We start from the raw sequence: 24,464 nt of genomic DNA on the forward strand, positions 1-24,464 counted from the left end.
GAATGTAAAAATAGATGTTAAAAGAGATATTGTTCGGTAAAGGTTCTTTAGCCAAACGATCTGCAACTTTGTTGTTGTGTCTTCGTGTCCAAGCAAATCTAAGTTCCTTGAAATTTTGTTTCCAATAATTGATCTCACGAACCCAATTGTGTACACGAAAGTTGTGTTGTTCTCCAGTGACTAGTTTTGTGACTGTTGCATTATCTCTTTCGAAGGTTACTCTCTCAAAGCCGCGTATCCAAGATTGTTGCATTGCAATGAGCAGGGCTTGAAGTTTTGCCTCCAAAACATTATCACATATCATGCCTTTGTTATGTCCAGCTGTTGTATAAAAACCGTCAGAGTCTCTAATTATCCATCCTGCTTGTGGTGTAGTATGCTGTCGGAACCGGCTATCATAATTACACTTAACAAAGTTCCCTTGTGGTCTTGTCCATTGGGAATGTTGTGATTGTTGTTGTCGATGGTTCTGATCAGTTCATGTATCTTCAGACCAGCAGTTAACCCATTCTTTTGCTTCATTGACCGCTTTAGAAAGATCTTGGTGCCAAGTACTTCCTTTTTGTTGGTAAACCAACAGATTCCTACTCTTCCATATTCTCCATAAAGTCAATATAGGTAGTTGTCGTTCAAGCGTAGTAAGATTCTGGTTGTTGTAGCAATCCACTATACCTTGGAACTTGTCCTCAAAGCTAGTTGACAAACTAGTAATGTTGCTGTTAAGATTTTGACTTCCTCTCCATATCGATTGGACGTAGTGGCAGTTAAAAAATAAGTGATATGTTGACTCTTCTTCTTGACAGCAGCGTTTACATTGAGGATCTGTAATTATTCTTCTTTGCCTTAACTCTGTACCTGTTGGTAGTGCCCTTGAAAGCATTTGCCATAAAAAGTGTCGTAGTTTGGGAGCTATATCCATTTTCCATACAGCCGTCTTGAAACTTTGGAGTCATGGAGGTGGATGTACTGCCTCAGCTTCATGCATATGTGTTGCCAACCAGTAACCAGATTTTACTATATATAGACCTGAATCATTGTAGTGCCAGCCAAGAAGATCTAGAGTAGGTAATGGGCTTAAGTGAATTTTTTGGATTAGTGACACATCTTCAGCAATGATAATGCTTCGTATGAGTTCCAGGTTCCAGGTTCGCCGTTCTGCCATGATAAGATCTTTAACTTGTAAATAGTTCATATATATCCCTTCTATATTTCGTGGAGGTCTTGATGGATTGGTTGGTAGCCAGAGATCAACCCAGACATTAGTACTGGCGCCATCTCCAATCAAAAAACGCATACCCTATTGTATCATATCTCGACCCTCGAGCAAAGATTTCCATATAAACGAAGGATGGTTACCAAATACAGCTGTAAAACAGTTACCAGTTAGGATAATATCTTGCTTTGAGAAAGCGTGTAAGAAGACTTGTTGATCTGAACCGTGAACGAGAAAAAGAAGAAGATACATAGAAAACTAACTTTCCATGTCCATTCATTCGTGAAAAAAAAATAAAAAATATATATATTTTGGTATTTTAAAACCTATCCTAAGAATGACTATCCTGCATATTTTACACTAGTTTTTCTCGTTTCTACTTTGTTCTTATGATTCTATATTTTAAATTGCCTTAATTAACGTAACATGTTGACCCAAAAAATAAAAACTGTCGTAACATTTTTCAACTTTATAATCTAAACTTAACTTCTACAAGTAAGCTTATCTAAATGTATATTTTTTGATAATTTTATGTAGCCAATGTAGGTATGAAGATTTGGAAATCTATTTGAACATTTGTCAAAATCTAATGGAACATTATCCTTCCTATTTTATTACTTCCAGATTTCTTTCATTAATAAGATAAGATAACCTTTAATTAAGTCAAACAAAATTAAATTTAAGAGCATTCATGATATATATATATATATATATATATATATATATATATATATATATATATAAAAACTTGGGTGAATTAGGTAGGTAGCCAAAATCAAAATAAAAATGAAGAATATAGCAGGTTAATTGGGAAAATTAAGTAACTGACCAAAGGACAATATGAATTTACCAAACTACGCCCGGACGACATACACGCGCTGTTGTGGTGGCAATGGGTACAGATGACGTGTCGGTCTAGTTTTGTAGGTGTGTATACGTAATTTTTAGTAATTAAGATATTATGTGTGTATGGAACAGAAATATCTGCGATATAGTATAAAACTCATATCTAAGTCTGAAACTGCATTGCAGAGGACAATAAGAATAAAAATAAATTTGCACTTTTATTTTTAAAATTTAAAAGTTGTGTATATAGATACAAACATTAATAATTTTATAGATGTAAATGGCAGGACTCGGAAGTTTGAAGAATTACACATATATTAGAACAATTTTGAATTTAACACATAAAAAGAAGGTTCACTAAACCCTACAGGATACTACCTTCAGAACCCAAACTGGGTAATAGCATTCCAAGGAACATGATATAGAATAATTGTTTGCAAGACCAGAAAATGGAATAGAATGTTAAACCGTAAATTTAAAAAATGGAATAGAATGGTAAACCAAATGTGGGATCGACAACCTGCTTGAAGCAGCCACAATCGAAAGCCTCGTCGATGGACCTCAGTCTCATTACTCGAAAATCATACAACCTTATTTGAAACAGGGCCTTGTCAACATTTCTAACGAACCAATTCCATTGTCAACATTTCTAATTGCTAAAAACGTAAAGACCATGAGATTAAAAATATATTGTTGTGTGTACTCACCATAATCTTCAACCTTGCTCTGCATTATTTAGCACATTCATCTCCTTTCGCTGCCCCTATCTCCAAACACGCCAACCCGTATCTTACAAACTCATGAGGCTTCACTTCCGTAAGGTAAAACACCTGTAAAGAATCATCACAACAGCCATAAAGAATCATCACGAAGTTCCAATATCAACAACTCCAAATCACTTCCACAACAATCAACTCAAGAATTTCCAAAAAAACTCAATCTTTGAACTTAACTCATCCTTCCAAATTCAAAACAAAGCACTAGATCTAACACATTAGCTATTAAGTTGATACAAGAATAACACATGATCTGGAGTCGTGAGAGCAGAACCTAAATGTCGCTCATCAACAGTTGAAGCTTCTCTTTAAGCACAAGACCATGATGACCACCAGATTTGGGGTTAATGAAAACAACCATTAATAGGGACAGGCCTGAACACATAAATCTGGTTGAATCCTTCAGTTTGATACAGTCACGCATAGCTAGACGGAAATACTCAGGTATCATAAGCTTCTGACGAAGCTCCACTTTATCAACACCAACCCATGTAAGATTAGCGAGTCCACAACCTCTCATCGCATTTGAATCAGCAGTCGTTGTTGATGGCCGTGGTGAACCCACAAATTTCTCCTTCGACGCATCGGTTTTTGATAACGGAGAGTCCATTGCTCTTTCTCTCTCGCCGGAGAAGATGACCCCGAAAAATAAAATAAAATATTTAATTTATGTTCTGTGATCAGAGAGAGAATCAAAAAAAGAGAAATCGAAATCCTTATTTGCTGAATCGATTCCCAGTCTCTCTTAGCCGTCTAGCCGTCGTTCCCTCCGATCCAGTCACAGTCCACGCTGAATCTCTCTCCGTCAATCGCTGGCGAATCTTTCTACAACCTAGAAAGAACTTTCTCCTTCTTTGGCTTGCAAGAGAGAGACAAAGGATAAGCAACTGTTGATCATGTAACAGAAATAACAAAGTAAATAATATAGAAAATAAAGAGAATATTACCTTCTCTTAGTTAGAATGGTTACTCAATGAAATATAGTTTTTTGATGCGTTAGTTCTGCCAATTTCCCAAAAAACTTTCGCCGGCCATGAAAAAAAATTGGAAGTGTAGGATATGCCCAAGAAATAATTAAATACCGGAAAAATCGAACCAAACAGTATAAACCATAGTGAACCGGAAGTTAATGTGTGGGTCTCTCTCTCTCTGCCAATGAAGTCAGTCACTAACACAGTGACTATTAGGCCATAAAAGGCCCATCAATTAAAAATGTCGAGAAACAAAAAAAAACAAAGTCAAGACCGGCCGGCACACGGACACGGCGTCGATAGATATACGTGTCGGACGCACGAAGAATCACAGATCATAATCATTCTTTCAATTTTCACACGGAAGAAGAGGATCTTAAAAAAAACAAAGAGCGAAAGAGAGACCTTGAAGAAGAAGAAGAAGAAGAAAATGGCATTGCAATGGCTGATTCTGTCGTACGTGGTTGCCGCCGAGGTAGCCATCGCCATCATCTTGACTTTCCCTTACCCAATGCTCCTGAAGAAACGCATCGTATCACTTGTCTCGCTCATACTCAATCCCGCCGCCTCCGTCGTCGCCTTCTCTGGATTTCAGCTCCTCGGTAATCGCCCTCTCTCTCTCGTAGATCATCTGATTGTTCCCTTTTTTTCCTTGTAAAGGATCGATACATTCTTTACAATTAGGGTTTCGAGTTGGGAGTGATTTGGTATCTTATTGTTTTGGTTTGTTTTGGCAATTACTCATGTGAATTGTTTGTGTTTCTTGTCAGATATATACTGGAAGAATGAGCATAGGCTAATGTGCTCATCTGAGGTTTGCACTACTACAGAACGTGATCGCTACGAGAAATCTGTAAGTTCATCATCATCTATAGAAAATTTGAACTTATGATCGTGCCTTCACTATTGGTATTAGAATTGAAGCTTATTTAAGTTCTTCATGTATATGTCTTCTTTAATTAAGTGTATAGTAATGTAGAATCATCCGATGATCGAGTTTAGTTGCTTTAATTTAGTTGAATGAAGTATAGAATGTCTCAGTAATGAAACAAAAAATGAGTTCTGAGTAGCACTACCAATTGCATATTTGGTCAGAGACTCGCAGGGTTAGTGCCACTGCTTAGTATTAATCTAAGGTCATGTCTATAGCAAACTTTTCCTTTGAAAGATTTGTCAGAATACATCTAGTGGTGCCATATTCTTTTCATGCCCTGTTCTTCTGAATATGTTGATGAGATTTCAACTTTATCTTAGCCGTTTCAGTTTGCGCTTGAATTTGGGGGGTTCTATCTGTTACCTGCTACATTTAATTTGGGCTTAAGTTATCCTAGCGTCGAAATGTCTCAGCGGTTACTTACTGGTGTACTTGTGTTTCAGATCTATAAGGCTCAGAGGAATGTGGTTCTCTGTGCAGCTGGGATCCTTCTCTACTGGTATATTATCAACTATAACACACTCCACACTTCATACTTGGCACTTATGTATGTATTTGACTATTTCTCTCATATTCACTAACAGGTGCATCTTCCGCATCTGCAAGTACCACAAAGATATTGAGCGTTTGGAGGAATTAGAGAAGAGATGCAAAGACGAGTAGAAGTCTCCCCAAGTCTGAGAGTCTGGTTCTTCTGTTATAGTATCACCACGGCTTGTGAGTAGTTCAAAAAAAAACTGAATGAGACCAGGATTGATTTATCTTGAGAATATCTTTGCGCAGACCCTTTTTGTCTGTATTCCTTTTGCAACTTTTGGTTTACTTTCCGAGGAACAACAGGCTCTGTTTATTTCACGTCCAGAATTCACCTTTACTGATTAAAGTTGTTGCAAGAAACCTAGATCAGTACTTCGAGTAAAATTTGCAATTGTATGTGGATTGACTTGGGACTGCCCTGCCAAAGCCAAGCTGAGCTGGGACTCACCCTTTACTTGAGAATAAAGAGGGTCTGAGCAAACTTATTAAATCTCTTTGGTTTTCGTTTTGGCTATAACTGCATGCTGGTCTTGCTTAATTCAGACTGAGCTGGCTGGAACACTATATCTAGACCGGTCTATAGAGCTGGAGCAGATCGGTTAAATGCCCATTAGAACTAGGAGGAAATATGTGTTTGAAAGTCTATGGAGGAGACCACCCAAAACAAGGAATAAACCCCATTATCGAACCAAACATGAAAGGATTCCAGAACCAACGGGAAAGCAGCTAGTCTCGTTCTCGTATTGACTACACCAAAACAACGGTTACCTCTATGGTTGGGGCATTATTTTTTACGGCCCGGATTATTTTAACGTATTTTAAACTAAAAAATAAGGAAATATTAAACGATCTTAAGTCTTAACTAAAGATTACACTAGTAATATTAGTTTATTACAATGGAAGTGGAGAGTGTACAGTGTACACTAAACTGTTAAGCTACGTGACGTGTCAACGTATGAGAGGTGTAAAACGGCGTTGTCCGCTGTTAGAACTTGTCGGAAAGTGAAGTATATGTGGTCCAATAGCAATACCATCTCGTGACACAACCGGGTTCTACTAGAATTAAAATAATCAAAACCCAATCATGATTGAGCACATAATAATGTTTCCCCAAATATCCTTCTTATAGATAATAATTAAATTAATCATCTAGATTCTAGAATAATCAAAACCTTTTAAAAAGTCCCCAAGCCACTTTTCAAATTTTCCCTTCTACTAAAAAAATCCACAACTTTATTATTACCGAAATTTTAAAACCACAACTTTGTTGTATTTTTTTTTACCAAGAATTCAAAACCTAAACTTAGGGTTTTATACTTATAATTTTTTAAGAATTTTAGATTTTACCACAAAACAAAACCAAAATCTCTGAGTCTATGAGAGATCCAAAAAAAAAGAAAAAATGAGAGGTGGATGTCAGAAATCGAGAGCGAAAGAAAATAAAAAAGATGCGGCTACTGGTTGGGAATATCCTTCAGCATCTTTAACCGCACCTTTTTTTATGTTCTCTTTTAAGATTTTTTCGGTTTAAAAAGCATCTTCTTCTCCCTCCTCTTCCTTCCTTCATCATCATCTCCTTCACCACTCTCGTTTCTCTCTTCTTCTCATCTCAAATCCCTTCTCTCTCTCTTTCTCTCCTATATACAGAGAGAGATCCACAAAAAAACTACCAAAGTACGTTTCTTCAAGCGTTACTTTTCCAATTTCCCAATATATATAATTGTGTGAGCCGCCGTGAACAACAATTAATCATGACTTCTCGTCTGAGTTTGCTAATATTGTATATCTGCGCCACCCTCGTCGTGGTGTCGAACGGTGAGCCTCAGAGATTTATCGAGCCTGCCAAAAGTGACGGTTCCGTTAATTTTCTAGTGATCGGAGATTGGGGTCGCCGTGGCTCCTTTAATCAGTCTGTCGTTGCGTATCAGGTTTTAGTCCCAACATTATTCGTATCATTACATATATGGAATATTCTAATAGTATTATTCTCTGTCCTCGTACAGTGACGTGTTTAATTAAATCAATTCAATTAATTAATTTACGCAGATGGGAAGGGTTGGAGAGAAGATAGGTTTAGATTTCGTGGTCTCTACGGGAGACAACTTCTACGACAATGGTTTGTTCAGTGAACACGATCCAAATTTCGAACAGTCTTTCTCTAACATCTACACTGCTCCTAGTCTCCAGAAACAGTGGTACAGTGGTAATGATCCTTTCCATAATCCCAAAACCTTTTTGATTCAATTTGTTATTTGAATTTTGGTTTGAGTTTTTCTCATCAAATGAAAATGATACAGTTTTGGGGAACCATGACTATAGAGGTGACGCAGAAGCTCAGCTGAGCTCTGTTCTTCGTGAAATCGACAGCCGTTGGATCTGTCTCCGATCATTCGTCGTCGATGCAGAGTTAGTAGAGATGTTCTTCGTCGACACGACTCCTTTTGTGAAAGAGTACTACACTGAAGCAGATGGTCACACATACGATTGGCGCGCGGTTCCTTCTCGCAACTCTTATGTCGAAGGTCTCCTCCGTGACCTCGAAGTTTCTTTGAAGAGTTCTAAAGCGAGATGGAAGATTGTTGTCGGTCACCATGCAATGAGAAGCATTGGACATCACGGAGACACTAAAGAGCTCAACGAAGAGCTTCTTCCTCTTCTTAAAGAGAACGGTGTTGATCTCTACATGAACGGACACGACCATTGTCTTCAACATATCAGTGATGAAGACAGTCCTATTCAGTTTCTTACTAGCGGTGCTGGATCCAAGGCTTGGAGAGGAGATATTGACCCAGTGACCAACAATCCCAAGGCTCTGAAATTCTATTACGATGGTCAAGGGTTCATGTCCGCTCGGTTCACTCACTCAGACGCAGAGATTGTCTTCTACGATGTCTTTGGTGAGGTTTTGCACAAATGGGTTACTTCTAAACAACTTCTTCACTCCTCTGTTTGAAGTAAAAAAAAAATGCCTAAAAAAATTGGCTTCATTGTAATTTTGTATCATATATTAAGTCCTATTGCAGGCTAGGTAGGCTTCCTGCTTAGTTTTAGCATCCCTACCATATTTTAGCTCTAGCTTTATCCCATCACAATATCATATAAATGTACGATCTTTTATCTCGGATTTGATACAACTGTAATGATGCCCTTAATGGGTATCTTCTTTATGTTACATAAGTTAGTCTATTGCATTACAGAATACAGACCATTTCTTAGTTCAATACAAAGTGGTACCTTGCATCCACATGGCTCTCTACATCCCAGAGGAACGATCCAAAGGTCACAGCCTCCAAGACGAGTCTCTTCATCCCACCAAAGCTGATATTTATCTGTTCGTCCTTGGATGAATCCACAGTGCCTTCCGGAGTTAATACGATCTCAGGCTTACCAAACAATGCCTCTGTGTGCTTCTCAATGATCCTAACTGCTTCTCTTGATCTTATAGTGGCGTATCTCTGAAGCGTCTCTGCATCAAACGACATCACGTATGACCTTAACCGGGATGGTTTAATCTCGCTGCCAAAGCCCTTAGCGCTAACTCCGCCAGCAAATGCACCAACCTCTGGGTGAGACGATACAGCCGAAGGCCGCTCTGTTTGATCAACGCTTGTTTTACTATCATCCAACCCACCTGGAAGAATCTTCATGGTTTTCTCAAGCTGAAACCTTTGGTCTACCCTCTTCAAGAAGTATCCATACATGACAGAAGCAGCATAAACTTGTCCAACTCTGAGCTTGCTAATCTGTGCGACAGAGGCCAGATCACCCATTCTGCTTCCAAGAATCAGTGCTAGATGGTTGTGAATCATCTCGTACATCTCGGGAGAGTGAAGCTGCTCAAGTTTATCTACTTTGGTCGGCCAAGTATCAACACGACCAGACGGATCAGAAGATGGGCTTACTGATGGTACAAGTGATACGTTAGCTTCCATGAACTTTTGAACCACCAATGCGTACAAAATCTCTTCCAACGTCCTTCTTCTCTCATTTTCCTTCAACTCTGCAATCCTCCTACAAGCCGAAAACAATTCCCATAATCAAACTCGTATTCAAATTCCAAGCTTTGTGTGTCTTAGAACTAGGTCTCGCATTTGTATATATCATGACTAGTCAAATTCGTTATGGTATTTATATCTACAAACAAAGAAAAGCACACAATATCATCTCTTTCACTAACAACCTTAAGCAAGATTTAATATCAAGATCAATGGAAGTTGTCAAGAAATCAGTTCCAAATTTTTCAGGTGCGTGTGGTAATCAATAATAGTGTTCATAGATTGTTGTAACAAACCTGTAAAGAACGATGTCGGTTCCAGGTACAGAGGAAGCATCTTTGTTCTGTCCCTCAGAGTCCCGATCAGTTTGAAGCTGCTCAAGCTGCTGTTCAACAGCTGCAGGCACAAGATGAGGATGGCTCAACAAAATCTGAGACAGAAACTGACCAGCAGGCGACTCCAGCTGAAGCGGTGCGATCGGTTTAGGGGAAGAACCAGAGGAAGCATCACTAGACGCTGAAGAAGCTCTAACCACAAAACTTCTCCGAGTTTTAGCAGTCGTTGTTAAGCTTTGCAACGCGTTTTGCTGCAAGTTGATAAAACCAACAATTAAAAAAAAACACCAAGAACATAAAAATCCTTAAATAGTGGAAAGCTTGACTTTTTAGTACTTTCAGGTTCACAAATCAGATTTGAACACAACCGGATCGGAATATTTGGTTAATTGAATCAAGAAGAAGAGATTTGAGACATACCCTGGAACGAAGTCTAAGTCTTGAACCAGAACGCGTGAGCCCAGGGCCACTGGCGGTAAGGAACATAGATCCAGAACCGTTGTCGGAAGTTCTAGGTGGTAAGACGGGAGATCGAACCAAACTCGCCGTCACGGCATCCATGGTTGCTCTCTGAGAGTAGAAAAGAGAAGAAAAATCGAAGTTTTGGTCGGAGATAAGACGAAGAGCTTTGAGAGAGAGAGAGAGAGAGAGAGAGAGAAAAGTATTAAAAAATGGCGATCGATTGATATTACTGGTAAACAGACTTTGGTTTGGTTGGTTTAGTTCTTTGACAAAAATAATGAGAGACGGGTTCGATTATTTATATCATAAAATGAAAATAATTCTCAAGAAAATATATTATTCGCTTACATATTTTTGTGACCATGGAAATTATATGATGAGGTCGTGGTCATTGTGTGTCCTTCCTTGTACAATAACGATATTATAAAAATCGAATAATAATTCTTTTTGTAGTGTATAATTCAAAGTTTTTGAACACAATAATATTAATATCTAAAAACCTGCACTAGAAAGTTCGAAAGAAAAAATATTTCAAGTCATATAACTCTAAACCACATTTGTATTCGTATTTTTGTGCAATCAAGAACTTCTTAGAAATTATAAGGTGACTTAATATAGTCAAAGCTTAAATCATATTTTCCACATCCACTAGGTTTTTAATTTTTATATATTTTTTTACTAATCTTATAAGTTTCACTTTGCGCAAACTAAACGAGAAAAGTACTGTAGAATCAGTCAAACTAAACAAAGGAAGAGAAACGATGAGAGCCACCAACTGCTGTTGTGTCCATTCCCACTTACACGTATTACTATTATTATAACGTTTTGTTTTGTTTTGTTTTGTGACGCATGGGCTATTTTATCCCCACGGCCACTAGGGCCCAAATAACTCATTCCTCTTGAAACAACCTTAGCCTCACGGTCGATTCCGTTACGTGTTTGCAATTTCCACGTCTTTTTTTTTTATTCTTTTCAGTCGGCGTATAAATTGAGTAATCTTTTTTTAAGAAAATTTGTTGGTAATTGATAGAGATAGAGACAGAGAATCTTAAGTTTTATCCACTCCGTTGACCGTTGAACAAGAGATAAGATAGAGAATAAAAATTTAATTGTTAAATACGAATGATTAAAACTAGATTAATGGCTTTTTTAAATCTTACGGAAGATGGGTCTATTATTATTTTGGGTGGTTCATTAATCAATTAATTTAGGAACTTACGTTACAAACTTGCAATTATTTTCACGTGGCATGAAGTTGAAGAACCGACCAATTATTACAAGACACTCTTCTTCTCTTACCTATCTTCTTCTTTACCTTGTTCGATTTGATCAAACAACTCACACATTTCCAAATCCTCCTAACACTCTCTTGCGTGTCATCTTCTCTCTCTCTTTTTATAATCCCTGAGTTTTCACGTCTCAAGTTTGATTAACTTCTTGAATTCCCAGATTGACCTGTAAATCATGGCTTCCATGAGTTTCGCCTTGAACCGTTTCTCTGGTCTCGCCTCTAAAACCAGCTTATCAGCTGACTTCGATTCTTCAACTCGCCGGAGTTTCCTACCTCCGACTAGAGTTGGTCTAAAGATCTCTTCCGCCGCCGAATCGGAGCCTGATCTCAGTGTCACTGTTAATGGCTTGAAAATGCCCAACCCTTTCGTGATCGGGTCTGGTCCACCGGGTACCAACTACACCGTCATGAAGCGAGCCTTTGATGAAGGTTGGGGAGCCGTCATCGCCAAAACTGTAAGCTCTCTTTCTCTTCAATCTGGTTTCCTTAGAAAATTGAGATTTGACTTTTGTTGATGATTGAATCTGTTCTGCGTTGACTATATTGAGTTTTCGAGTTCTTGATTCTGATAATCATAGTACCAAGAACAGAGGATTTGGGTGTGTTTGTGTATGATGATGATGAAGATGATTGAGTTTGGTTTGAATCTGTGGTTGGATGATTTAGGTATCACTAGATGCATCCAAAGTTATCAACGTGACACCTCGATATGCCCGGCTACGAACCGGATCAAATGGATCAGCCAAAGCAGATGTAATTGGATGGCAGAACATAGAACTCATTAGTGACCGACCTCTCGAAACCATGCTCAAAGAGTTTAAGCAATTGAAAAAAGAGTACCCTGATCGGATCCTTATAGCTTCCGTCATGGAGGAATACAACAAAACTGCTTGGGAAGAGCTCATCGACCGTGTTGAACAAACTGGTGTTGTGAGTTTCCCCCTCCAAAAACACAGATTCTTAAGGTTTCTCCTCTTGTCTAATATTAGAATACATGTTGAAGAGACTGTTCTGGATACTTGTTTTTGTAGGATGCTTTAGAGATCAACTTCTCGTGTCCTCACGGTATGCCAGAGCGCAGAATGGGTGCTGCTGTTGGACAAGATTGTGCACTTCTCGACGAGGTTTGCGGATGGATTAATGCTAAAGCTACAGTTCCTGTATGGGCTAAGATGACTCCTAATATCACTGACATAACAGAGGTGTGTGACATCTAAGTTATTGCAAAACCGTTATTGCTACTCTGTTTTGCTATGCTTTAACCATTTTTTTTTTTTTTGTAATCTTTAAATAGCCTGCTAGGGTATCTCTTAAGTCAGGTTGTGAAGGAATTGCAGCTATCAATACAATCATGAGTGTAATGGGAATTGATATGAAGACGCTTCGTCCTGAGCCATGTGTTGAAGGGTTAGCTATATATAGCATTCTTACAAACGTAAAAATAGTTTAGCAACTCTTGTAATACATAACAAGAAATGTTAATGTAGTTAGTGTTTTGCAGTTACTCAACTCCAGGAGGCTACTCTTATAAGGCCGTTCGCCCAATTGCGCTTGCGAAAGTTATGAGCATAGCCAAAATGATGAAATCTGAGTTCAGTGGGAATGATTACTCGCTTTCGGGAATTGGAGGTGTTGAAACTGGCTATGATGCGGCTGAATTCATTCTCCTCGGATCAAATACTGTACAGGTGGCTATACTCAACACTCTCCTCACTTTTTATGTTTTTAAACTTTATTCCGTGAGAAGCTTAGTTTACTGCTTTTTGTTGGAAGGTATGCACTGGTGTGATGATGCACGGCTATGGTCATGTGAAAACCCTTTGCGCCGAGCTTCAAGATTTCATGAGACAGCACAACTTCTCTACGATAGAAGACTTCAGAGGGTATGAACAACTTTTCTTATAGGCTTTTATATCCTTCTTTACCCTTGCTGAGCAGTTTTTGTCATGTTGTTTGTTGTTAGCTTAGGCATTCGCTGCAGTACTTTACAACACACACGGACTTAGTTAAGAGACAAAAAGAAGCAGTTGAGCAGAGAAAAGCCGAGAAGAGAGGCTTGAAATCCGACAAAGATTGGACCGGAGATGGGTTCGTGAAGGAGACTGAGAGTATGGTTTCTAACTAAGGTACTAGCCTGGTGAAGTGATGGTTAAAGCATAGCAAAACCACAAAGGCACTTCCTTTCAATTGTTTCAAAATCAACTCATTCATCTTGTATCCATAGCCACAGCGTTTTCTTTGTTCGTTTAACTTGGCTTAATTTTTGGCCAATAATAAAAAAATATCATAGTCATAGAGACTCGAGCTTTAAAGATTGTACTGATTCCGTGAAAGCGGTTAAAGGAATGATTTACTTAAACCAATAATGCTCCATGAAGCAAGACTTTTATTACGCTAGTGTAACTTTTTATAATATATGTATATCAAGGGGTTTATAGCAATCTTGGAAAATAATAATTTAGAAAAAACACTCTTTTTATTTACCTTTAGGCTTGAAATCTATCAACAACATTTTCTTTGTTCTTGTTGTTGTGTACCATTCATCTTGTATCCATATATAGCAACTGGTCTTTAAGGGTGAGGGTAACCGAACTTTTAGAGGCTTCAACATGCTCAAAAGCAAACAACATCTGCTGAGAAACTTAGAGAAGCATCACCCGCTTTGAAAGTAATGTTGTCACCAAAAATAATGCTCGAGTGACTTTCTTCAGTTGGATGGTTCTAATTCATGTTTTTGGTCAAGGAATGGTACTTTTATATTTTAGCTCCTTGGTTCTTCTCCTATGTCTGATGCGCACTCACATGGTGTCTTTGATATGGTCTAATTCGGAATTGATTTTAAATCGTATAATAAAATCAAGTAAATAAATAAGAAACTGAACGAACCCAAGTAAATTTTTGGTTAATTTAATTCGACATGAATAATTAATGAAAAAAAGGGAAAAAGGTAAAGAAATGTGCAAAGACTAGGCTTGAACCGTGCATCACTTACCACCGAAGAAACGACTACTTCTACCAACTGATCCACAGTGAATATGACTACTACTTTCGCAAATTAGTTACAGTAAAACCTCTATAAATTAATAAACACTATAAATTAATAAATTTTGATGGTTCCAAGTTGGGACAGTATAAAAATTAACAATATTCGATAAGATAATAAGATAATAATTTTATTGAAATCTCCATGTAAAATATGGTCCCAATAATATCATAAATTAATAATCATGTAAATATATATATATATATATACTGATATGATAGTGTATGTTTCTCCTAAAACTCATTTCTATAGAACAATTGTAATGTTGTATTTTTAAACTATAATGATATCTCTAAAATATTTTATAACATGTCATACAAATAATTAAATTTTAAAGTTTTAATTTTTAGATATGCATCATTTACAATTCGATAATTTGACAGATTATTAAAATAGGAGAATTGATATTATTATTCATAGATTTGAATTTATGTATGTCATGTGTATAAGTCAATTTGTCTATAGTATTTGTAATTTATTGTCAATAATGCTTTCTAAATATTACAAGTTCAATTCCTAAGCAATAAAATTTATAACATCCGAAAGTTTAATCTTATTTTGCTATAGTTGTTCCAATTCATAATTTTTAAAAAATTAAACAATTAAAAATTTATCTATAAATTAATAATTATTAATTTACACTATAAAATAATAATTATTAATTTATAGATAAATTAATATCACTATAAATTAATAAAATGTCTTGGTCCCAACATTATTAATTTATAGAGGTTTTACTGTATATATAAATGCAATCGAATAAGACTCACCGACATTAGAAAAAACTCACACTGTAAAAAGTATACCAATTTTTTATATATTATTATACTCCAAGAACACTAATACGATAAAAGAACAAAAAAAAATTTGGGTTTTTCTCGTCGAATTAGGGTTTTTCTCGCCGGAATTAGAATTAGGGTTTACTTTCGCCGGAATCAATGGCTAACTTCAGGAATCTTCAAGATTTAGATCTAGTAGGTGAAATCGCTTCCATCATAAACTTCTCTACCGAAAGATTTCTAACGCGCCTTGAGGTAATGGATGTATATGCGTTTCATGTTGCGCACCCTTTTCCTATATCTGGAGAGGTCGACGTAAAAGCGCGTCCTACGCCTTTGTCCAGGCGCGCTGGTCTGTTTTTCTATAATGCAAACCACTATAGAGATAGGTACGAATGAGATTTTCATTAAGCATGGATTTTGATCATTATACATATATTTTATATCAAACCAAAATAAAAGGTCAAGAAATAACAAGAACAACCTAGTGTTAACATGGAAATTTGGAAGCAAACTAGAACAATATGCTTTTTCATAGCATCAAAATCACAATGCGCATTTTCAGAACAATTACAAACACATCATCCATATTTGCATTCAATTTTATCAAAATCCTATCTATATATGTATGCTCAAAATTTATCTTTATCGTTGGTCATGTATATAAAGTTTTGGTTCATGTTTGAAAAAATACACTCTAGTGCAATACAAAAGAACAAAGCCATAATAATTTTAGTTGAAGTGGTTAGTGATATGTAAATGTAACTTGGATCAATCGCAAGGTCGTGACAGTTGATTAGAATTGTATATGCTTAATCAAGGTGAAAATGTATAGGCCAAACAAGATGAAAGGTCATGATATCATTTAGTTCGTAAATTATCCAAACAAGATGAGAGGTTATTTTAATTTAACTTAAAATGCTTTCTTAATACCATTTTTTTTACAAAAAATCGTTCTGTTTCTTTCATTATAAGTATAGAGTTTTTATGCAAAAAAAAAAAATCATCCAAATGACTATGTAACATTATTTTCTATGTCAAACGAATGGAGGTCAATTACTCGTTGTCAAAAAGTGATATGTCATATAATTTGATTTTTTTTTTTTTTTGAAGTGTAAAATTTTAATTTTGTTACTCTAATCAGTTTATTTCTGAAAAAATTGCCGCGAGAAAGAGAGCCGCCACCAACTTTGATCCGCCTCTCCGGTTGCCCTTCCGGTGTCGGAGAGGGCTCCATCCCGATTAGTTTTTCTTTTCCTTGTAGTTCCTTTTCAGTCTCCCGCTTCTTGCTATAGTGTCGCCGTCGGTTTGGATGCTTCTCAAAGGTGGTGGATCCGGCGATTCCTCGGTGTGTGAAGCGAAGATCCGTTGGGTGGAGGTCGTCGGTGAAGGCTCTGATGCAGGCCTTGGCGGACAGCGTCGGATCTTGGGCATGTCGGGTGGATCTGTGGCGAATTAGTCTTCTGTTTTGTCACTAGTGGTTTGTGGCGGTTGGATGTCGCTGGCGGTTGTCACTGGCAAAACCGGTGCTTTGTGGCTTCGGAGAGCAGTGAGGGATGAAGCTTTCTTCGACAAGCTTCAGTGGTGGGGTTTAGGTTCTTTTTCACATCTTACCTCTCATATCAGCCATGGCGGTGTCCTGCAGCAAGGGTGGTGGCGTTTTTGTTTTTTTTTTCAGTCTGGCCAAGTGGTGAATGTCTCGTAACTGAACGGAAGTGATGTCGTCACTTTGAACTTGCACTGTGAGGTGATGATATGCTAATATGTGCTCCAATTTCTAATTTTGATGATTAGCATTCTGGTTTTGTATAGTTAGTTCGGAGAACCATCTATTTCGCCAGTTATTATAGCTTCATGACTCTTTATGACTCTTGGTCGGGTCAGTCAGATGTATTGTCCGTTTTAGGTTTAAGATCGGAAAAGGGAAAACCAGAGAGACCAACTTTTCTGATAATGCGCCTTTGGGTGTTGAAGCTATTGAGACAAGTTCTTCACGTCGATCATGAGGATCTCATAGCTGGATTTTGAGCTGATTTCAGTATTAGCTTAGGCCTCCTCTGTGTTAGTATTTGTTTTCGTGTCATTTATGTCAATTTAGGTGGTTTAAGAGATGATTTCACTCCGAGTCGTGGAGTGTTATCTATCTCATTGTGGTTAAAAAATGCAATGGTTCTCGATTGGGTAGCGTTGGATCCGCCTAGTGTTCCAGGGTTGTACTTGATCAACCAATACATTTGTTTTGGTCCAAGTCTAGAGAGGTGAATGTAATGTGCTTTTGATTTGGTTGTAACTTTGATTTGGTGAATGAAAGTTGATGTTGAGCCAAAAAAAAAAAATCAGTTTATTTCTGTAACTATTAAAGTAAGACGTGAATGTCTGATACTCTGATACATTGGCAATTATGTTATGTATGCAGCATAACATTTAACAAAAGACATTAAATTCATAATTTACAAGGATTAAATGCATTAGGGACCAATTTAAGAATATAAACCGGATATGAATTTAGTCGGGTTAAGTTAATGCAAAAACAAAACCGGTTCAACCGGTACACAACCACAAAGAATATGTTCGGTTTTGGCGACAAAGGTTTGCCGAAGTAACCCAAAGAAAACGTTGTTGATAGAGCATTATTGGTTTAAGTAAATCATTCGTTTAACCGCTTTCACGGAATCTGTACAATCTTTAAAGCTTGAGTCTATGACTATGATATTTTTATTATTGGCCAAAAATTAAGCCAAGTTGAACGAACAAAGAAAACGCTGTGGCTATGGATACAAGATGAATGAGTTGATTTTGAGAGGGGCTGAAAGAAGACTCACAGTGCAAGCGGCATGATCCCCAAAATTTAAAGCTTCTCCCTGCTACTCACCACTTATATTGCAGAAATATCACCAAAATTTGTGAAAACTACGAGACAAGTGTAAATCCAACCCAAAAAAAAAGCAAGATACACTACGCAGATTTTACTGAGAAGATGAAAATGCATGCTTCTGTCAGATACAAGTATTGCAGGTAACTCTGGTATGGTTTGCTTAGGAAGCCTCCAACTTAAGGGACTGTAACCATTAAATGATTAGTTGCAGGGAAAGGAGTGTGTGCACCATTGGAACACTAAAAGTAAATGGGTCTCATAAATAATTAACCATCCAAGGTAACCTTTTCTGCACACAAAAAAAAAACTCTTTCTGCAATCTGCATAATGGAGTTTCAAAATGTAAATGTCTTCACAGAGTAACCGTAGCTGAATATCAAAATCAAGCAACTCATGGTGGTTCGAAGAAGCATTTTGTACGATCCTATACAGAAACCATTGAGCAACGGGCATTAAGAACAGAGAGTACCAAAGGTCAAAACTTAACTCCAAGAAATCATTCAATCTTCTGCGTATCAGCCTACCAGCCACTTGCACTCTTTAAAAATGATAAGGACAAAAGTTAAAATGGGAAAATCAAAATCTAAGCATACGTACTTTGCAAGAACACCAACAGGAAAAATGAAAGAGGCTTTTGCAATGAGTCTACCTACAGTACTATAACATAAGGAGGAAATTAAGCTAACCCAAGGCAGCAAAACGAAGTCAAATATGGAAAACAGAAAGAAGGATGAGAGACAAATGAATGTTCAAAGAAGATGACAAAAGAGAAAGAAAAAAAAGATTATAGGTATTGTAACATGGACTATTCAAGTGGCATTGCACTTGGAACATAAGAGCACACAAATGGTGCGCAAAATTTGTCTAGAGATTCTCCAAGATCCACTTCTTAAAGGATCCGTCCTGTCCAATGATGTAAGCTGTGTAGCGCATCATCCTCGAGTCTTTGCCTCTATCAAAAACCACAGCGACTTTCTTCACCTCATCAATGAAGAAATGTGACGCCATATACGAAAACATAAACTCATCATCAACGGCGGTGAGTACTTTTGTATTCACTGATAAGAAGAACTTGCTGCTCCATGACACCGAGTTGGGCCCAATCTTAGTTGTAACCCAGATCTCCATCTGTAATGTATCTTCACGCTGAAATAACACAGCAAGCTGCTCATCTCTAACATTTGATAGAGTCACAATATCTTCAGGACACCACTCAAAGGGCAGAGGCAAACGCGGCCCAAACGTCTCTCTTGTGTAATCAAAACAGATTAGGAAACTATGATCTCCTTGGCTGGGGGTTTTTTGAATACATCTCTTCAGCAAACCAATATGTATTTCCCTTGAGAGAGACACCACGGCTATAAGAAACTATGACCCAGTCTTGTCCAGAGATATCAAGAACCCTCCATGAAGAATCACAAGAGTTAAAGTCGTAGATTTTGAACTCAACAACTTCGGGTCCGTCGTGATCATCAACCATAACAAAACTCAAGATTTTGTGGGATTTGGTGCTGCTATTGTATCCGAGGGCATACGAATAACCATCCAATCTGTGAGAAATACTATATGTGGGTGCCTCGATCCACCGGGGTTGCCCACCACAATACGGGTTAAAAACCACGAGCCTAGGGTTGTCTTTCAGGATGCATAAAAGTAAACCGTCGCAGTGAAAGATTTGACGTACAAGTATTTGATCTGAAGCGTCGGGGAAAATAAGTGTACCTTGACGTTCTATGCATAATTCAACCTTGTGGTGAAGATTTACGCTCATCAAATAAACCCTAAAATCCATCATCACGACCACCATAAACTCTCTTTTCTTTGCTGCTAGTTTGGCTTGACCACCGAGGTGCTTCTTTTAAAAGCTCCTATGTCTGGTCAAAGTGTTCCACTTTTTGCAAGTAGATCGAACTCTTCTCAGAAATGTCACCGGAACCACCTTAGAGAGCACCTCCTCCGCCAAATCCCTTGGAAGATCCGAAAAATCCTTTGGAAGATTGGACATTGAGGATCGATGTCACCTTATAAAATATAATTAAAAAAAAACCTTTTCTTTTCCTCCGTAAAAGTTTACAAATTTCTAATTTTTTCCTTCCGCCTCTTTGCTTCAAAGATCAGAGATGCATACATACGTGGCTGAGTGAGACAAATAAATAAGAAAACTTTTGGATTCACCGTAACCTCGTTTGTTCACCATCTTAATTAACCAATCCAAATATAACAATATATATTATATTATATTAAAAAAAATTAAAATTAAAATACAAAAATAAAAAGACAAAAAAATTAAGAAAATAAATTCTGTAGATATTTTATTAAGTAAATTATGTCGGTTTGGTTTATAAAAGAGGATTAGAGTTTAAGTTTAATAATTTATTTATTTTTGAATAATTAATAATATTTTTAATAATTTTTAATAATAAATCAAATTTAATAAATTTTTGGTGTTTTTAAACATCTATATAATTATATATTACATTTATTATATTTTAACTGCTATTGCATCGGTTGTTCAGCCAATCGTAAAACTCCCGTAAACACATCTATTTTAAAACGTTAAACTAGTAATTCAAAACACTTAATAACGCTTAAAACCGGAACCGCTCATATCTGTAACCTTTCGCAACCGCAACTGCAAACGTTGTGTTTGAACCAATCAGACTCTTAATTGAACAATATAAAATTAAATAAAATTTAAAAAAATATTATTGTTATTAAAAAAATATAGATATTACTCGCACACAATAAATAAATATATTACTAATTTACTGAAATACGTATAATTTTTCCCAAAAAAAAAAAAAAAAAATAGCTCTCAATATAACATAAACACACTATCAGGAGAGAAGTTGTATTGATCGTCTTCTTCTCTAAAACAATCACGTCCTCCCACAACCATATTAATTACCATGATTTACTTAAACCAATAATGCTTAGTAGATTGATTATATGCTTTTGTCTTAAATTGAACTGATTGGTTCTCTAAGTAAATATGGTTATGGAGGACAATATATATGGTCATGCCTATTTTTATACACATCAGTTTTATGCGAAGAGGAAGGCAACAAACAAGATTGGGATTAAATATGAGAAATAATTGATTAAGGAAGATTATAATCATGTACGCAAAAAGACAAGAGTGCCCACAACTTTCTTAGAAGCTGTATTTGAAAAAAAAAAAAAAAAAAAAACCATTACATTTCCTACCTACCTACGTTTACGTGTTCATCAATAATAATTCTATTTTTTACCAATTCTTTTTCAAAAATATATTCCAAGTTTATACATAAACAGCTTTGTACTAAAAACAAAATGATTGGAAATGTTTTGAAGATCGTCTGTATATGAAAAAGTGGAAAATATTTGTATATTTATGCCGTAACGCATATTAGTTCCGTTTTGTATATAAACTCTTCGTTTTCGGCAATAATTGTTGATTAAATATTGTTGTTATATTCTGTAGTAATCTCAGGAGAATCTTACCTGAAAAATAAAATACAATTTAGACGATATTATTGTTATTAAAAAAAATTAAAGATAATACTGGCACACAACAATAAAGAAATTACTACTAATTTACTAAAGTAATGTATTGGCTGTAATTATTTCCAAAAAAAAAAAAAAAAACTCTCTCTATAATATAAACACAGTATCAGGAGAGAAGTGGTATTGATCGTCTTTCTTCTCTAAAAACACTTTGATTATATTTTTTTTTCATTCTCTACGACGCCGCCATGTCTCTGCTCTCAGATCTCGTTAACCTCAACCTTTCTGATGCCACCCAGAAAATCATCGCCGAATACATATGGTTCGATCTCTCTGTTTTCTCTATATCACCACAAAGTCTCTCATTTATCGTTGTTGTTTCGTTCTTACGGCTGTCGATCAAAAAGTTTGTTTCTTTTTTAATGTTTTGATATTGATCTCTTAATGGGTTTTTGAGTTTTTTTGGTATGAACACGATTCGTTACACTAAATGTTTCGCTGTCCTGCGTTAGATTAAGACGTGTATAAACATAAAGCTCGTCTCTTTTTCTTTTTTTTTTTTGTCTTCTTGTTGAGGTTTTGTATGAACTTTTTGAATGAACAGGATCGGTGGATCTGGCATGGACATTAGAAGCAAAGCTAGGGTACTTTGATATATAAATCTCCCTGTGATTATTTATCTCATCCTCTGTTTTTTTTGGTTGATCTGATCTGTTTTTGAATGATATAGACACTACCGGGACCAGTGAGTGATCCATCAAAGCTTCCCAAATGGAACTACGACGGATCTAGCACTGGTCAAGCTGCTGGAGAAGACAGTGAAGTCATTCTATAGTATGCTCTTCGATCATCTATATATATCTATCTCTATACGCATAAACAAATTCATATTTTAACATTGGTCTTGTGTTTCTTTTGATGAATCAAAAGCCCTCAGGCGATATTCAAGGATCCGTTCAGGAAAGGAAACAACATTCTGGTGGGTTTTTTTTTGTTTTTTGATATTTGATATGATTGATGTGACATATTCAATTTGGATCTAAATAATTGAATATTTGTGATATATGCAGGTGATGTGTGATGCTTACACACCAGCTGGTGATCCAATCCCGACTAACAAGAGGCACAACGCTGCTAAGATCTTCAGTCATCCCAACGTTGCTTCTGAAGTGCCATGGTACACTCTTCTTCTTATTCTTCTTCTTACGTATCAGTTTCGGATTAGTACTTTTATTGATCTCTTTGCAAATCTTATAATATATTAACTGTTGTGATTCAAAAGGTATGGTATTGAGCAAGAATACACTTTGATGCAAAAGGGTGTGAACTGGCCTATTGGTTGGCCTGTTGGTGGCTTCCCTGGCCCTCAGGTAAAATCCAATTACCATAATGTTCTATCACAACACGTTTTGACGTATTAATCTAATATAAAAGTTTTTATTTTTTCGTTGAAACAGGGACCTTACTACTGTGGTGTGGGGGCTGACAAAGCCATTGGTCGTGACATTGTGGATGCACACTACAAGGCCTGCCTTTACGCTGGTATTGGCATTTCCGGTGTCAATGGAGAAGTCATGCCTGGCCAGTGGGAGTTCCAAGTTGGTCCTGTTGAGGGTATTTCTGCTGGTGATCAAGTCTGGGTGGCTCGATACCTTCTCGAGGTAAGAATCTACTTAACAGGGGTCCTATTACGAATACAAAAGCTTCAAATTTGCTGATGCATCTTCTCTGTTTGACAGAGGATCACTGAGATCTCTGGTGTAAATGTCAGCTTCGACCCGAAACCAGTCCCGGTTAGTTTCTTACTACTCTCTAACGCTTCATTTACATTTACCTCAAGTCAAGTTTCGTTGTGACATTCTTGAATGGGTTCAGGGTGACTGGAATGGAGCTGGAGCTCACTGCAACTACAGTACAAAGACCATGAGGAACGATGGAGGATTACAAGTGATAAAGAAAGCAATAGAGAAGCTTCAGCTGAAACACAAAGAACACATTGCTGCTTACGGTGAAGGCAACGAGCGTCGTCTCACGGGGAAACACGAAACCGCAGATATCAACACCTTCTCATGGGGAGTCGCCAACCGTGGAGCTTCTGTCAGAGTGGGACGTGACACTGAGAAAGAAGGTAAAGGTTACTTCGAGGACCGAAGGCCAGCTTCGAACATGGATCCTTATGTTGTCACCTCCATGATCGCCGAAACAACCATCCTCGGTTGATGACATGTTTCATAATTTGATTTGCCCTGTTTGGTTTCTTCTTTTGTGATTGCACCTTTCGATTAAAATAATTCTTATAATGGCGTATTTGTGACATTTTGTGGTTTGTTTCGAATAATTAAAAAAATAAGCGATTCTTAAGGTGAAAAAAATTAGTGTATAATGTTAATATTTAGTAATTTTTGTTTTGTTTTTGTTAATGATAATAACAAAGTTCGGCCGGTGCGTCGGAGGTTGAAGTTGTCGGGGTTTAGTGGTTGATGTAGGATAAGATTTAGCGATAAGATAACGTCGAATATTCTTGACAAGAATAATACTATTTGGCATGTGACCTACTTCTCAATAAAAATAGTATAGAAGATTAATTCCGAAGACGAAGGGTGGTGGAGAATTAGGTGGGAGCAGCGTAATGCTCGTCACGTGCTCTGTGCTCCTAGACTCATGCATCGAAGTTCACAACTAGCTATGGTAGGAAAAGTCAAATTAAACTTTTTTTTAATATCGTTTGTATTTATTGTCAGTGGGAAATAAATGAGTGACTCTTCCCACTCAGAAAATTTGTAGTGACGCATTTACTTGTTAATTTACTAAACTAGAAAAAAAGATATGACGAAAAGTAGTATGGGATAGCATTTTCCTAAGTTTTTGGCAAAAGTCATACAAAACACAACAAGTACATTGTTAAGTACCACCAACTTCAG

The 24,464-nt window shown here is 36.9% G+C and overlaps 5 protein-coding genes, 1 long non-coding RNA gene and 1 pseudogene across 11 annotated transcripts; 4 read left to right on the forward strand and 3 right to left on the reverse strand.

The window, feature by feature from the left end:
- Positions 1–2,356: 2,356 nt before the first annotated feature.
- LOC104765621 (uncharacterized) lies at positions 2,357–3,953 on the reverse strand. Of its 5 annotated transcripts, none has more exons than XR_015591492.1 (4): positions 3,783–3,953; positions 3,110–3,687; positions 2,767–2,889; positions 2,357–2,649 (listed from the first exon to the last, which is right to left on the reverse strand). It is a non-coding gene; the product is annotated as an uncharacterized LOC104765621 (long non-coding RNA). The 5 variants fall into 5 exon arrangements; XR_015591490.1 differs by having other exon boundaries at positions 3,110–3,693; positions 3,783–3,908; XR_015591491.1 differs by having other exon boundaries at positions 2,357–2,679; positions 3,110–3,693; positions 3,783–3,908.
- Positions 3,954–4,047: 94 nt separating this feature from the next.
- LOC104765623 (uncharacterized) lies at positions 4,048–5,637 on the forward strand. The gene is made up of 4 exons (XM_010489371.3): positions 4,048–4,408; positions 4,577–4,659; positions 5,184–5,239; positions 5,325–5,637. The coding sequence occupies exons 1-4, from the start codon at positions 4,048–4,050 to the stop codon at positions 5,401–5,403; spliced, it is 579 nt and encodes a 192-aa protein (XP_010487673.2). The 3' UTR covers positions 5,404–5,637.
- An 852-nt stretch (positions 5,638–6,489) lies between these two features.
- Positions 6,490–8,463, forward strand: LOC104765625 (purple acid phosphatase 17). Its single transcript, XM_010489374.3, has 3 exons — positions 6,490–7,205; positions 7,324–7,480; positions 7,575–8,463. The coding sequence occupies exons 1-3, from the start codon at positions 7,029–7,031 to the stop codon at positions 8,228–8,230; spliced, it is 990 nt and encodes a 329-aa protein (XP_010487676.2). The 5' UTR covers positions 6,490–7,028; the 3' UTR covers positions 8,231–8,463.
- Positions 8,372–10,858, reverse strand: LOC104765624 (UV-B-induced protein At3g17800, chloroplastic). The gene is made up of 3 exons (XM_010489373.3): positions 10,028–10,858; positions 9,569–9,858; positions 8,372–9,288 (listed from the first exon to the last, which is right to left on the reverse strand). The coding sequence occupies exons 1-3, from the start codon at positions 10,166–10,168 to the stop codon at positions 8,490–8,492; spliced, it is 1,230 nt and encodes a 409-aa protein (XP_010487675.1). The 5' UTR covers positions 10,169–10,858; the 3' UTR covers positions 8,372–8,489.
- Positions 10,859–11,084: 226 nt separating this feature from the next.
- LOC104765626 (dihydropyrimidine dehydrogenase (NADP(+)), chloroplastic) lies at positions 11,085–13,723 on the forward strand. 2 transcript variants are annotated; one of them, XM_010489375.3, is made up of 7 exons: positions 11,085–11,815; positions 12,027–12,290; positions 12,392–12,562; positions 12,655–12,767; positions 12,862–13,048; positions 13,134–13,243; positions 13,329–13,723. In XM_010489375.3, exons 1-7 carry the CDS (start codon positions 11,534–11,536, stop codon positions 13,483–13,485), a joined length of 1,284 nt encoding a protein of 427 aa, XP_010487677.1. In that variant the 5' UTR covers positions 11,085–11,533; the 3' UTR covers positions 13,486–13,723. The 2 variants fall into 2 exon arrangements, with proteins under 2 accessions (XP_010487677.1, XP_010487678.1); XM_010489376.3 differs by having other exon boundaries at positions 11,212–11,815; positions 13,324–13,723.
- Positions 13,724–18,862: 5,139 nt separating this feature from the next.
- On the reverse strand, positions 18,863–19,864 carry LOC104767596 (putative F-box protein At3g24580 pseudogene; annotated as a pseudogene).
- A 1,334-nt stretch (positions 19,865–21,198) lies between these two features.
- LOC104765627 (glutamine synthetase cytosolic isozyme 1-3) lies at positions 21,199–23,915 on the forward strand. Its single transcript, XM_010489377.3, has 9 exons — positions 21,199–21,865; positions 22,148–22,187; positions 22,274–22,377; positions 22,474–22,522; positions 22,614–22,720; positions 22,826–22,913; positions 23,001–23,204; positions 23,283–23,336; positions 23,419–23,915. Exons 1-9 carry the CDS (start codon positions 21,792–21,794, stop codon positions 23,761–23,763), a joined length of 1,065 nt encoding a protein of 354 aa, XP_010487679.1. The 5' UTR covers positions 21,199–21,791; the 3' UTR covers positions 23,764–23,915.
- The last annotated feature ends 549 nt before the right edge of the window (positions 23,916–24,464 follow it).

The sequence above is a fragment of the Camelina sativa genome, chromosome 19, assembly GCF_030686135.1.
Source record: "Camelina sativa cultivar CO46 ecotype springtype chromosome 19, ASM3068613v1".
Taxonomy (NCBI): Eukaryota; Viridiplantae; Streptophyta; class Magnoliopsida; order Brassicales; family Brassicaceae; genus Camelina; species Camelina sativa.